At 48.7% G+C, this 15,043-nt stretch overlaps 1 protein-coding gene across 3 annotated transcripts in view; it reads right to left on the bottom strand.

The window, feature by feature from the left end:
- The window catches only part of LOC147727741 (uncharacterized), a 173,484-nt gene that overhangs the window by 134,851 nt on the left and 23,590 nt on the right, over positions 1 to 15,043 (bottom strand). For all 3 annotated transcript variants that reach the window (XM_086961745.1, XM_086961746.1, XM_086961747.1), the window contains exon 2: positions 181 to 316. In XM_086961745.1, coding sequence (XP_086817871.1) covers positions 181 to 316 — 136 coding nt within the window. The remainder of the gene's footprint in view (positions 1 to 180; positions 317 to 15,043) is intronic.

The following is a 15,043-nucleotide window of genomic DNA, read 5'->3' as shown; positions in this document are numbered from 1 at the left end:
AACACCACACAGTTAGAAAAATTTCTTTAGAGAAAACATTTTAAATTCAAAGAAACAATGTATGTTGTTGTAAAAAACCTTATCAGAAATACATTAAAAATGTGTTTCTCAAGTGGAGCCTCAGTAGAGGACTTCTTACAGCATGAAATGCTTAGTAACACAAAGAGGGTACAACTTTACCCAGCGAAATCAAGGCCTGGTGAATTTCCTTCATCACGTTCCTGTAAAGTTCTTTCTGCCATTCGTGTAAAAGCTTCCACTCCTCTTCAGAGAAATAGGCAGCAACATTCTTGAATGTAATTGGTGCAGGAAGTTTCTGAAACGGCAAACATTACTCACTATCAGTAAAGTCACTGATTTAAATTTTAGAGACACCTATTGCCTGTTTTTATTTCAACATTTAAAGACCAATTACAAATAAATAAGTGATGGTGATGCAATTTACACACCTAACCATTACCATGATAGGTATGAGTTTAAAAGAGTAATTTATGGTTTAAATCTTTTATTGAATTTTCAAAACAGGAAAAAACATACAGACCACATTCCCCCATCAGATGGAACAATGTCGAGCTCTTCCTGTGCGACCCAATCAAAGGTGTGCGGCAGTGAGAATAATGACAATTCCAGATATGTAGGGTCTCTGCAAAGGGGAAATATTGTTCGACCCCCCCCCCCGCACCCTCCCTCCTTGTCCACAAAACAAAAGAAAAAGGAAAGGGGAATCACCACGCCATTAAGGGAGGGCAGCAAGCCAAATATCAGCCCTGTGTCTTGCGCCTGCGTGTCGGGCCCCCCTCTCTTCAATCGGAGTGTCTGCTAGGCGCAGTAAGCGCAGGTAGCGAGGGCAGTTCAAACTCCTCCGTGAGCAGCGTTAAAAATGGTCGCCAAAGTTCCGCAAACTCCTCTCCCCTTCCAGCCTCCGCCAAGGACAGCTTCTCCATCCCCAGAACCATTCAAAGCCGGTGTAGCCAATCAGTATGCGGGGGAGGTTGTGTGGTCCTCCAGTGTGCCAGGATGTTCTGCACGGCTGCCCCTAGTGCAATCGCTATAAGCCTCCCCTTCCTAGACTTCAAGGAGTACATTAGAGCATTGGGGAGTCCTAATAGAATGTAAGCAGGGAATCTGGGGAGCTGAGTATCCAGATGTGAGTCTATGTCATCTAAGATCAAACTCCAGTAGGGTTGCAAACAATCACAGCTCCAAAGTAAGTGCTCCAAGGTGCCAAGCCCCCCGCAACCCCTCCAGCAGCGGTCACTAATGCGGGGATCCCATTGATGTAGGCGTTCAGGTGTATGGTACCAATAGGTGGCCACTTTGGTCAGGGTTTCGGTGAGGCCCATGTGGTAAGCCGAGTGTCTGGCCCTATGGTAAATGCCGCCCCATTCTTTGTGCGTGAGTGATCTCTCCAAATCCCGCTCCCACCTGCTCCTTCCTGCATTATGTGTGTAGATATTTGTGAGAAGGAGCTGCTGGTACAAGTCGGAGATCAGCTTCTTATCAGAGGTACGGGTAACCAGCCACTTTTCATACGGGGTGAGGGAACGTTGCGCGCCCGGTCTGGATTCTGGCTGCATAGCTCAATGTCGGACCTGCAGATAAGGTAGGCGATCAGACTCCGGTATACCATAGTCGTCGTTCACCTGCTGAAAGGAGAGGATACCGTTTAAGTCGAACATATGTCCCAGGGCTCTGCAGGGCGAACGTCTCCAGGCCACAAATGCCTTGAGATCCAGTCCCGGGGAGAAATCGGGGTTATCGAAAAGCGGGGTCATCGGGGAGGGAAACGAGTTGAATTCAGGCCGAACCGCCACCCGGTCCCATACATCCAGGACGGTGCTTGTCATCTGTGATGCGTATAGATTTGGAGAGCGGTGGCATTTGGGGAGAAATGGAACCCCCTTTAAGGGCCTGCCTGCCACAACTTGGTCTTGAAAAAGCCAATGCTTGCCTGGTTCCAGCTGGTACCACTCTACCAAGGTGCGGAGTTGTATCGCTTGATAATACAGAAGGAGGTCAGGCACACCAACCCCACCGTGGGCAGGCGGAAGTATCGCAATCGCATGCTTGAAGCGTGGATGGCGACCGTTCCAGATAAAGCGCGCCAAGTCAGACTGTGTCCGTTGGAGCCAACCCGCTGGGGGGCACAGAGGGAGAGTCTGTAACACGGAAAGGATTTGCAGTAACAGGGTCATCTTAGTGGCTGCTATCCGCCCCAGCCAGGAGAGCGAGTGATGTTTCCATCTCCAGAGTTCATCGCCGAGGCGCGAGCGTAGCCTGGCGTAGTTCACTTCAGCAGTGGCTTGGACGGTTGGGGCCAACAGAACTCCTAGATACGGAATGGTGGTATTTGACCATTGCTCATCGAACTCTCCTTCAACCTCGACGAGTGTCTCCGGCGACAGGGAGATATTCAGGGCTTCCGATTTCTCCACGTTGATCTTAAACCCAGAGGCCAGTGCAAAGGTATGGAGTTCGATAAAGAGTGCTCGGAGCGACTGCATCGGTTTCGTAAGGGAGAGAAGGATATCGTACGCGTATAAACTGATCCTATGCACGTCGCCGCCAAAGGGGATGCCCTTGATGAGGGAATGTTGCCTGACCCGTTGCGCTAATGGCTCCATGTACAGGGCAAAAAAATAGGGGAGAGAGGGCACCCCTGCCTGGTGCCCCTGCCGATCGGGAAGCGCTGGGAGGTGTGTGCATTGAGACGGAACGTGGCGTTGGGCCGGCGATAGCAATTCAGTATGCGGTTGCGGAGAGCCTCCCCAATACCGAAGTGTTGTAGCACCAGTTCCAGATAGGGCCAGTGGACCCTATCAAAGGCCTTTTCGGCATCGATGGTGAGTAGCATACAGTCTGGCCTCGTCTGTGACCCTGCCTTGAGGACCCGTTTGGTATTATCGCTGGTCTGCCGTTGGGGAATGAAACCAGCCTGGTCCGGTTCCACCAGCTGCTGCATATATGGTGCCAACCTACACGCAAGGATGCCCGTGTAGAGCTTGAGGTCCAGGTTTAAGAGGGATATCGGCCTATAGGAACTACAGCATGTGGGGTCTCGGGCAGGTTTGGGTATGACCGTTATCGCCGCCTCCAGAAGATCCTCCGGAATGGCGCCAGGTTGGCTGAAGGTATTAGAAAGGTCCCGCAGTAGTGGGGCAACCTGGTGTCAAAACATTTTATAAAAGGCCTCCGAGTAGCCGTCTGAGCCAGGTGATTTCCCCAATTTGAGGCGAGATATCGCTGAGATCACTTCCTCCAGGCCAATGGGCGGATCGAGGAACTCCGCTTGCGCCTTGTTCAGGGACGGGAGGGGCGTGCCTCCCAGGTATGCACGACCAGCCTGGAGGTCGAACGAGTCAGCTGTGTATATAGTTTCATAAAAGTCCCCAAAAGCCGCGGCTATGTCAACACTGTCGACGGCAAGGTCTCCCCGATTAGTCGGTATGGCTCTTACGCCCTGTCTTTGGCGTTGCTCTCTAAATTTACTCACAAACAGCTTCCCGCAGCGGTCACCCGCACTATAGTATGCATGTCGGAGGCGGAGAGCTGCATAATCCGCCACATCCTGGTCTAGGGCCGCCAGCATCTTCCTCTCCGTACAGAGTTGGCGCCATGCACGGGCTGCCCCCGTTCGTTGGTGCATCTGCTCCAACTCCGCTACTCGTTGGGTTATTTCGGCTCTCTTCCGGGCGCGGTCTCGGTTGTAGGCTGTGGCGATAAAGATGAACTCTCCCCACAAGACTACTTTGAGCGCAGCCCACTGTGGGGCCTTGGTGGTGTCAGTGTTGGTATTGTGAGTTAGAAACTGGGCAGTGCCGACTTTAATCCGCTCCACAACGGTAGGGCTCTGGAGCAGGGCATCCCGCAGGCGCCAATGTCGAGGCTGGGCAGGCAAATCCGGAAGAGAGGAAAGTGGTCATTACAGGGGAGTGATCCGACAGGGAGGTCGTGAGGATATCAACGTCCTGCACTCGGGGCACCAGCTGTGAGGAGCAGAGGAAGTAGTCAAGCCTAGAGTAGGATTTATGGGCCGCCGAGTAATAGGTGTATGCCTTGGAGTGTGGGTGGAAGTGTCTCCACAGGTCGACCAGGCAAAGGTCTGAGAGATGTGCGAGACCCACTGTGGAGAGTGACCCCAGCTGCCCCGAGCGTTGGCAAGAACGATCCGCCTTGTTATGGAATACTAAATTGAGGTTGCCCCCCAGTAGCAAGTGTGGTTGAGTGTTCGCTGTGGCTGTCTCGAAGGCAGTGTGCAGGAATTTTGCTGACCCTCATTAGGCGCGTTTATGGTGCCCACTAAAAGTGTCTGCCCCGCAATCAGAAAGCGGTGTATCAGCAACCTGCCCTTGATCTCTGCCTCCCTCTGCAGAACTTGACCCATAAAGGATTTGGACACCAGGATCGCCACCCCTGCCACCTTCTTAGATGCAGATGAGAAAAACTGCAGGGGGAAGGCCCGGGATTTAAGTCGGTGGTGGTCCTTCTGCAGCAGATGCGTCTCCTGTAGGAGGCAGATGTCCGCTGTGGAGTGCTCTAGGAGGGAAAGTATCGCCCGGCGTTTGATAGGGTTGTTCAGTACCCTTACATTAAGAGAGGATTTTCAATCGGAGAGACGCCATAGGAGAGTAGTAGGGTCTGCGTGTCTCTGAACAAGGCGCGGGGAAGCAAAAGGAAACGCGAAAAGGAGGTGGACAAGGAGGAACCTCCCCCTCCCCACTCCCCAAACCTCACCAACCCTGCAACTCCCCATCCCAACCCCCCATCTCCCGCGCTCCCCCATCTCCCCCCCCACTGACGACCCAACACTGTACCCCAACGTTGGCCCCCCACCCCGCCCTTCCCCGTCCTCAACCCCAACTGGAAACCCAACGTTGTCATAGTCCTGGGCCTATCCGAACACGGTTCAGGTCCACAGAGTCTTCACGTGGAGGAGTGTGTGGCAACTGCGACCCCGTCTGCCCCCCGTGCCCCCCTGACCTGCTGATCCTGAAGCAGAGAGACCCCTGTGCACATTTCTGAAAGGGCTGTTGTACCAGGGCACGGTGCGTGACCCATGCGGCTATTCCGATGTCGCTGTGTCCCTGGATACCTCTCGGATGGCCGCAGCCTGTTCATGCGCCATCGGTACTGGGTCCGGTTTAAGGGACCTCTTGGGCAAGTGTCTGCTTCCTACTCGCTGCCATCCATCGTTTGAGGCTCGTGGAAAAGACTTGGGCAAGGGTCGCTCCGATGGGTCGTCCTTCAAAGAAATCTCATCTAGGTTTATTCCCAGCAGTGCGCACGTGTCCTGCAGGGATCGGAGTTGTTGCAGGGCTCCGTTCCATTTGAAGATTATCCTAAAACGATGGCCCCGCGAGTAGGGAATGTCTTTTTCCCGCAAAAATGTAGTGGCTGGTTTAAAAGCTTTTCTTTTCTGAAGGGTGATGGCCAAAAGGCCATGACACAGTGCCACCGGGTGGTCTTGGTATCGGAGGGGTTGCTTCTTGCGGGCCTCCTGTAGAATACGTTCCTTTAAGGGAAAGTCAGGAAGGAACGCCAGAATGTCTGGGGGGGGGGGGGGGGGGGGGGAGGGGAGCAGGTGCTCGACGCGCCAGGCATACTCTGTGCGCCCTGTCGATGCGTATATCAAAATCTTCCCCTACCCCCAGAATTTCTCTAAAGAGGCCTTGTAGGAAAAGAGTAACATCTGTCTCCTCTGCTTTAAGAGGTACGCCACGGACCCTTATGTTATTTCTCCGGGATCGATTTTCAAGGTCCTCCGCGTGCGCCTGTAGGTCGACCTGCTGTTCCTTGAGGCGCACCACTTCTTGCTGCAACTGCTCCACCTACTCACTTCTAGACTGGTCGGCCTCTTCCACTGCGGCCACCCGCTCCCCCAGGCCATCCACGTCTCTGCGCAGCTCTCGGAACTCTCCCGCCATGTCCCGTTTCAATGTCTGGAAGTCCTCACGCAATGTATTAAAGAGTTTCCAAGAATGATTTGGTGATGGGAGCTCCCTCATCTTCTGGCCCTGTTGCGCTCTTTGTCGCCGCCGGGGTTGTAGGGCCCTTCTCTCCTTTAAGGGCGCTCTTCCCCAACATGTCTGTTATCGTGCGTCCACCTCTGCGCTGCCCCAACGCCATGGTATCGGCGCTCGCTGTCTGCAGAGAGTCTCTAGTTGGCTCCCACTCTTATGGAGACTGAGCCTGCGGGGTGCGCCCCAGTGATAATTGTGGTCAGGCCCCAATCCTCTGGCCTTGATGCAGGGAGGGGTGCGGGCCGCCCCCAGCGACCCCTGCAAAGGTGCCCTGGCCCGGGACTTGTTGCGTGCTGCTGAACTCCCGGGTCACCACGCTCCACTCTGCACCTCGCCCTGGGATGGTGCCCCAGTTGCCCTCATCCCCCCGGTCTACGCTGTGGTGCTGTGGGTGTCTGCCGCCACCTGCTCTCGAGCCCCGGCGCCAGGCCTCCAAGCCGGGGGCTCGGTGTCCACGCTCCTTGTTGCCAAATGCGGCCTCCCGCCCTGTCCGAGGGCGCACTCGTCGGGCCGCCGAGGCCTTCAGCCGCACTCCCCTGGGGCACCGGGCCCAGACGCTCCAATCCGATCATGGGAGACTACAGTAAATAGCAAGATTTGGTAATGGCAAAAGAAATTGGAAACTTCAACTATATCTCTCATAAAACATTTTTGTGCTTTAGATAATTCAGACTGACACTATACTTCCATCCTCAACCCTAACTGGACTCTGTTTAGTATAACAAGCAAACGTACTGAATGTACTAATGCAATAATAGTTTTCATGGTACGGTACTCATAAATTCTGCAACAAAAAAACTAAATATTTCACAAACTCAATGCATTCAGACTACTATCTCAAGCAAATATTAGGTATGCACAGTAGCTTATGAAAGCTACTGACTGCTTACAACAAACATTCACAGATGTAGTTATAGTTAGGACCTCGTTTCCAAGGGAAAAACAATTTTTGACCTGCCTATAACTTTGGCGTTGTTTAACCAATCTTCATGAAAGTTTGCAAACAAAGTGTCAAAGTAAATTCTGTGTGTCATGGAAAGTTTGGGGGTGATCTGTGCAGTGGGGACTGAGAAATAGGGCCACGAAAAAAGGGTGCATTTGTAATGTTAATTCCCATAGGAACGAATTGTCGAACCTACAGCCTGAACCGCTGGACAAAATTACAGCAAATTTGGCCGAAAGGTAGATGTTGTTAGGCAGATTGTGCTTTTTGTTATTTGGTGAAAATCTGTCCAGTAGTTTTTAAGAAATTTGAGCTGAAAATTATCGATCTATCTCTGGCCACAGATATTTCGGGTGGTTTCACGATTAATCATGGATGCACACGCCACTGGGAATGCTGAAATTGGCTGGACACAACCTGAACAGAAAGTTGCAGCTACCATTTTATCGTTCAGGAAAGGTTTCCAGGGCTGAAAATTTGTGTGAAAGCTAACATAAGGGGTCAGGGTGGAGATACTCTAACCCACATTTGAGAAATGGCTGTATTAGTGACACAAGTTATGTGTGCAAAATGGATTTTTTTTAATCACGCAAGATATTCGCCACTATGCGGCGACCGCCAGCACGCCCCCGTGTACCATCGCAGGAATATCGCAAATATTGGTGGAAATATATAAACATATATATTTATTTGTACACTCACTGGTCATGGTCAAAGACTCATGTACACACTCACAAACTCACTCAGACACATATCCCGTTCACACCCACTCACACACTTATACATCCAGTTACATACCCCCTCAGATACTCATGGACCCACTCACATACCCATTCAGGTACTCATTCACCCACTTACAGACTTCCTCAGAGAGTGACCACCCATGTACAGACCCACTCAGAGACTCACACACCCATTTAAAGGCCCACTCACACACACGTGTGTACTCACAGACCCACTCAGACACACACACACCCACTGACAGACCCACTGAGACACTCATACACCCACTCACACATCCATACACTTTCACAGATCCTGTCAGTTATGCAATCAGTTACTTACTCATACATTGAGAGACGCACACACTCACTCAGACTCACCCAGGTGTACACACACCCCCTCACCCACTCAAAGACTTACCCATCTACTCACAAACCCGCCCAGACACTCATGCATGTATCCGTTAACTCACCAACTCAAGAGGCTTATGCTCTCACTCACAGACCCATTGAGCCACTTGTACATTCACTCAGATTCTGTCAGAGATTCACATGTCCATACACTTACACACCCGCTCACAGACTTATGTGCCCAGTCACTCATACACTGAGAGACTCACACACCCCTCACAGTTGCAGTCAGAGTCCCACACCCATTCACACAAGCACTAAGACAGTCACGCTCCCAGTTAGAGAACCATTTAGACACCCAGACACTCATGTATCCACTCACAGATCCAGTCAGTAATATACTTACTTACAAATGCACAAAGGCACTCATGCACCTACTCACATAGCGACTGACATACTCATGCCACCAATCACAGACCCATTGAGACACTGATGCACCCACTGATAGATGCACTGAGACAGTCACACAGTTTGTTACAGATCCACTAAAATACTTATACAGTGAATGAGAGACTTACTAATACAGTGCTTCATGTAGTCACAGATTCCACTGAAAGAGTTATACACTGTGTAATAGAGATATTAAGGGAGTTATACATGCTATTATAGAGTCATTTAGACAGTAAATGTTCACTTATCAGTTTTGAATGTGGTGGTGGCAAAAATTCACTTAAAAAAACAAAGGTTAAAGGGACGTTATAGTCAGGAATTAGGATTTTAAAAACCCTCGAAATGCACTGATAAATACGGAGCAAGATGGCGTCTGACTAGATGCTCGCTACCTCTGAGCTCCCACTCCACCTCTTGTTTGATCGCAGCAACCCCTGGGCGGTAGTGCGGAAAGAGTTTGATGCTGGAGGCGGACGAGTGATGCTGGAGGGTCTGTGGCTTCTTGGGACTGTCTGGAGCTCCGTAGTCCGGTGTAGCTGTTTGCCTTCCAGTCAGAGTTCCGGCGGGAGACGCAGCGTGGTTATTTCTGCTGTAGCGCCCAGCGCTGCCTCTGGATAAGAGTTGAGGCTGGCTTACCGCGCACGTATTTCCGGACCGCCGGACCTGGTCTCACTGATGGCCGGCAGAGGAGCTAAAATCTCTAAGGTGATACTCCCGAATGCTTCGGCCATCGCTACCAGTCCACCCGGGACTACGAAGCCCAGCATGAATCACAAGAACCCGAAGGATGCTGGCACAGAATCTAGGAACAAGAAGAAAGGTGATAAGCCCATCACTAACATCGGCAGGAGATCGACCCGAGGGAATGATCTGTCGGTAGCAACGGCAATCTCTGCCCTTTTTCCATTAAAACTTCCAGATCCCTAAAAAAACAGGATACGGTTGCCACAGCCCCCCTACCAGCTACAGCATCTGCCCCTACCCATGAGACAGATGTAGTACCTGAGATTATGGCAGATGCTTCCAGAATCCTAAAAGCAGTTAAGGAGGAGAATTGTGCACCCACCTCCATGGTGGATGCAGGGGAGGGGGGGGGGGGTGACTACAGCCCAAGCAGAATTTGTCTTGCGCTGGAACAACCAAGACTGAGACTGTCGATTGTGGGGGCCCCGTTCCCCCTTTCCTCCCAGCTAACAACCAGAGCGGACTCCAACTTATTAGGCTGTGGCTCTTTTGGGGACCTTAGATCGCTGGCCTCACCCAATCGGACTGGGGTGGAGAGAAATGATTTTCTCGAACCGATGATTCGGACTCCTTAATCCCCGAACTCGGCTCCTCAACTTTTACGCTGTCTATCACATCTAGCAGTAGCTCACCAGAAGGATCCGTTGTAGTAGCCAGCCGAAAGAAGAGATCAGGAGGATTGAGGGGAAAAAAAAAAAAAGGCCAGCATAGAGGCAGATACCATTGAATATGAGGTTACAGAACTAATACTATGAGCACCTCCCAAGACTCTAAGTTTACAGAGAGGATGTGGAAGCTGGACGAACATGAGAATAGACAAAGAAGAAACAAATCTGAGACTACTGGGTTTTCCAAAAGGGAGAGAGAGCGGGAACCCCAGGGACTATGTAATCAAACTCCTAAAGGGCGAATTCCCAGAACTCACTGACTGGGTTTGCGATACGGAAGTTCAGAGGGTACATCCATTTCCCTTAATCCTCAAAAAGCAACAGGCAGACAGTAAAGTATACCCAAGGGCTGGTCTGGTCTTTTTTCAAAATGTTCTTTTAAGACAAAGCATTTTTGATCTAGCATGTCCTACTTCGAAAAGGGAATTTGAGGGAGTTTCCTTCTTTGCCTGGCCAGACTTCTCCCATGCCACAATGGAGCAAAGATGGTGGTTAAGACGAATGTTTGCTCCCTTCCAGAAGCTAGGTGCTGAAGTGTATCTACAAAACCCCACGAAACTGAAAGTGATAATTAAGAGCTGTACCCGTATCTTTTTTTCCGGGGATTCAGGCCAAAGAATATCTAACTGAGCAGCAGGGTGGGGTCTGATCTTTAGGGACAGTGCAAGGCAAGGATGGTTGAGTGGAACCAACATTCGGCCAAAACATTGCTGGAAAAGCTTTAATTACGGAGAGGTGTGGGGGACAGAAAATTTGAAAAAGAAAAACACTGAAGAAATATAGGAAGAATTATAGGGGACACGAAGCGGGGGGGGATGAGGTGAAAGGATGGAGGCACGGACCTAAGGGAAAGAAAAAAAAACAGGGGGAAAACATTACTAGTTAATCCGTGGAACAGGGTGGGGGCTCGGGAGCGGGTTTCATATTGTTAGACGATGTCATTCAGGCCAGGCCTGGTCGCTCAGTGGAGTGGTATGGGTGGGGGGAGAAGGGGGAGTGGTTCAGGTGGGGGGATGGTGGTGAGGGGATCCGTAATCTTACACGATCAGGGCAAAAAGGGAGAGAAGCTAAGAGACTGGAGGGTGGTTAGTAGGGGGGTGTTACGCTGTTATGATATATAAGGGATGGTGCTAAGGATGCAGGGTGAAATAAGGCAATTATTAACAATCAGATGACCCGAATTGCGTCTATTAATATATTCGGACTAAATGATCCTAAAAAAAAAAAAAGAGCTAGAACTTCCCGAGCACTAAAAGTCCTGAGTGCGGGCATAGTCTGCCTACAGGAGGGACATATTGAAGCATCGCAGAGGGATACTCTAAACTCCCTGAGCTATAGATTAGTAGCCGGTACCTCACAAGGTGCACGTTCTGGAGGTGTGGCAGTTCTGGCCAGAGGTAGTCTGCCAAAATTCTCTCAATAGAGTCTTATACTAAATGGAGATGGGTAGCAGCTGTCCGTCACTCTCCATGTGGTGGTAAATGTATGCTGTGCTCAGATTATGGCAGTATAATTGACGATCCCGCCATTGTAAATCAGATATCTAAAGAGTTAATGCACCATCCTCTACCTATAGTTTTATGTAGGAACTTTAAAATCAATCTCCCAGGAGATTTCGATATAGGAGGGCAGTCATTGAACACCGGGAGGAAACATAAGGTGTTTCAGACCCTTAAAGGGATATGTAAAGATCAAGGTCTGGTAGATGTGTGGCATAAAAATAATCCGATGGCGGATGGGTACACTTATTTTTCTGCTCCGCATAGCACACATGCTCGCCTTAATTATTTTTTCGTGTCCAATAAGTTTATCATGTCCTGTCAAATTGATCGATACTCCTGGTGCCTTTCAGATCACAATCCCCACTAAGTTCACCGAGCTTCGAACTGCACTTCTCACCAATGAGAATTACTGCAAACACATCAGTAGGTGGATCCCAAAATTCTTTGAGGAGAATACTTGCAGTGTCTCCTTGTGTATGCTCTGGGATACATTCAAGGCCTGCCTCAGGGGAGAGACCTTAAAATTTTCGTTGAACAAAGGAAAACAGGACAGACAGCTGATACAAGCTAAACAAGATAACCTAGCAGTAGCGGAGGAAAACTTAGTAAAAGCAATATAAGAAGGGGAGCGCAAATGAAGGTAACACTCGCAAGGGCAGAACTAGAGGGGATATTCGCAAACAGGGCAGCAGAAAACAATTGTTAATTGGAAAGAAAGAACTTATGAATGTAGTGAGAAGGCCAGACACCATCTGGCAGTAAGAGCAAGGCAGAGGTGCACAAATAGCGAGATTAGAGAAATTCGAGATCCTGTTCTTGGGGCTGTTACTGAGGCAAAAAAAATCAGAGAGGCCTTTCAAGTGTTTTATCAAACCTTGTATACTGAAGAAAATAGGAATTGCCCTAGGCAAATCGAAGAGTTCCTCGAAGCTGTGTCTGCAAGTAAATTATCTATAGACGAACGTGAACTCTTAGAAGAGAAGCTATATTGGGAAAAGATACTACTTGCAATTTTTTGTCTCCAGCCGGGTAAAGCTGCTGGTGTGGATGCAATCCCCTCAGAAGTTTATAAAAATGTTTGCCCTCCAGCTGAAAGATCAGATACTTGCACTTTTTAACCATATATTTAACAAAACCACACCACCAGATTCCTGGTCGATGGCTAAAATGGCTGCTTTCCTAAAGAAAGCCAAGTCGCCGGCTGAACTTGGTCCATATCAGCCAATTACGCTGATACAATAGAGATTCAAAAATTGATTCCAAGGTGTTAGCAGTACGTTTGGCCCAGGTCATAAATAAATTGATTATACACCAACAATATGGTTTTATTGCAGGAAAGGACACTAGCGACCACACTCAGAGCGTGATCTCAATTTTTGATGCTGTGAAAGTGTCAGGAGACACTATGGCACTGATTTTGTTAAATGCTGGAAAAGCATTTGACAGGGCCTCCTGGCAGTTCCTATTGCATGCAATGTACTCAAGGGACTTTGGCCCTAGATTCATTCAAGGAATTAAGACTTTGTATTGGAAGCCATTGGCTAAAGTCTGTATTTCTGTAAGCATGACTGGGCCAGTGATGATCACTAGTGGAACTCGACAGGGGTGTCCTTGTTCTCCACTCCTGTTAGTGCTTTGCGTTATTTTCTTTAGAAATGGGTCAGTATACAGCACGGATATCTCTCCAATAATAATGCATGGTTATGAAACCAAAATACTGGCATAGGCCAATGATATGGCAGTTTTTGTGTCTAATCGAGAAGCTGCTATTAAGGTAATAGAGACAGAAGCAACTGTATTTGGAGATATCCTTGTTAAGCGCGAAGATGGAGATAAGACACAAATTACCATCAACAATAAGATTGCCTTGGTTGATAAAAGAGTAGTCGAAAAAGCATTATACTTAGGTGTTTTTATCTCGTCGAAAGTGGAGTCTATTGTTAATTTCAATCTAGAACCACTGGCAGATAAAACGAAGAAAGGGTTAGCAAGGCATAATAATGTGCATCTCACAATAATATGCAGTTGTAAACTTCTAAAGATGATTTATTTCCCAAAAATGTCATACTATTTCAGAGCAATCCCTTTAGATTTTCCCAATGAAGGTTTTAAAACCTTTGAGGCAGTATTCACTAGATTTGTATGGGCCTATTGTAAACCAAAAAGAGCGCTGAGGTATCTCCAGTTCTGAAAGAGAGAGGACGGTGGGCTCTCCCAAATCTTAAACTGTATTATTGGGCTTCATTGCTGCGATATAGCCGGATTTTACTAACGGAACCTTCACAAATGACTACTTCAAATTCTACACCTTCTATATTTGAATTATTGCTATCGAAAGAGGCTTGGGGTGTCTGCGGAGGCAGGTTGAATATAGCTACTACAAAAAAGTATGGTTCAAGTGTCTTGCGGTTACGTGTAGAGCTTGGGTCGCTGTACGAAAACTGCTGGGTTTGGGGAGATTGAATTTTTATACTCCAATTTTAAATAATCCAAACGTACCCTGAATCTTCAAATGACTACTATATGCAAGTATGGTATTCAGCAGGTATAGAGAAATTGGGTACTTTTTTCTTCATCCGGCCTTGTTTCGTTTGACGAGCTAAAGTCAAAGTTTGGTATTAGCAACAAATAATTTTTTAAGTATCTGCAAGTTAGAGACTACCTTCAGCGGAAAGTGGGAGGCCCCAGCGGTTTGACAAGAATGTTTTGGGTAATAGCTTAATAACGCAGAACTCCATCTGCATTGGGACGATTTGTCAGACGCTGAACAACAAAATGGAAGAAGATCTTGATAAACAGTGTGTTACATGGCAGAATAAGTTGACGACTACTGAAAATGAATCTGCAATGGCTCTTAGCTTATTCCAAACTGTCTTAATGTCGGCCAATTTACAAGTGCAGTTTTTTAAAACCTATTTTATGCTTTATTACACACCTGCAAGAATAGCAAAGTGAAGTTCGGGGCAGGGAACAAAGTGTCTGCGCTGTTCCAATTCCTGTGCTGACATTGTTCATATGTTTGCAACTTGTCCATCTTTAAATTCCATCAAGAATGAAATACAAAAAATGGGGCGCACCTGCACCAGTGGGTACACGATAGGGAGAATGCACCATACATTAAGCTGGCAAGACTATTTGCCGCCCCATTACCGCTACCAGCGGTCGCCTTTGACACAGCGGACAGACGCACAGGTTCGCTCGACTCGCTAAATTCACCCAGACATGCCTGGCATGTAATTTTGCAGTATCACGCAGGGGAGCTTTTATACTCACCTCTGTTGTCCATCGAATGGATGGTTTGGCTGGCCCCGTGTAGAGACAAAGGCGTTATAGCAGCCATGAAGGCCCTTGGTATATGTACGGCTGGAGATATGTTTGTTAGCGGGACCCTAATCACAGTGGGAGATGTCGATGCACGGGAGTTGAGACCTACGGTCCTGCAACGCTTTCAATTCTACAGAATTAGAGAGGCGTGGCCCAAACTGCTGGGGGACAACCTGCAGGAAACCCCGGAACTAATAGAACGTACGCATGTCATTAAAACAGAAGAGCCAAAAAAATGGTATCCACTCTCTATAGGATGACAATGTCGGAGCGGGCAGCAGGATATAACAAGGCCCGACTACATTGGCTGCGTGACTTG

The sequence above is a fragment of the Lissotriton vulgaris genome, chromosome 3_1 (genome assembly GCF_964263255.1).
Source record: "Lissotriton vulgaris chromosome 3_1, aLisVul1.2, whole genome shotgun sequence".
Classification (NCBI taxonomy): domain Eukaryota; kingdom Metazoa; phylum Chordata; class Amphibia; order Caudata; family Salamandridae; genus Lissotriton; species Lissotriton vulgaris.
Note: the sequence above shows the minus strand (reverse complement) of the source record. Positions and strands in the feature narration are given on the sequence as shown.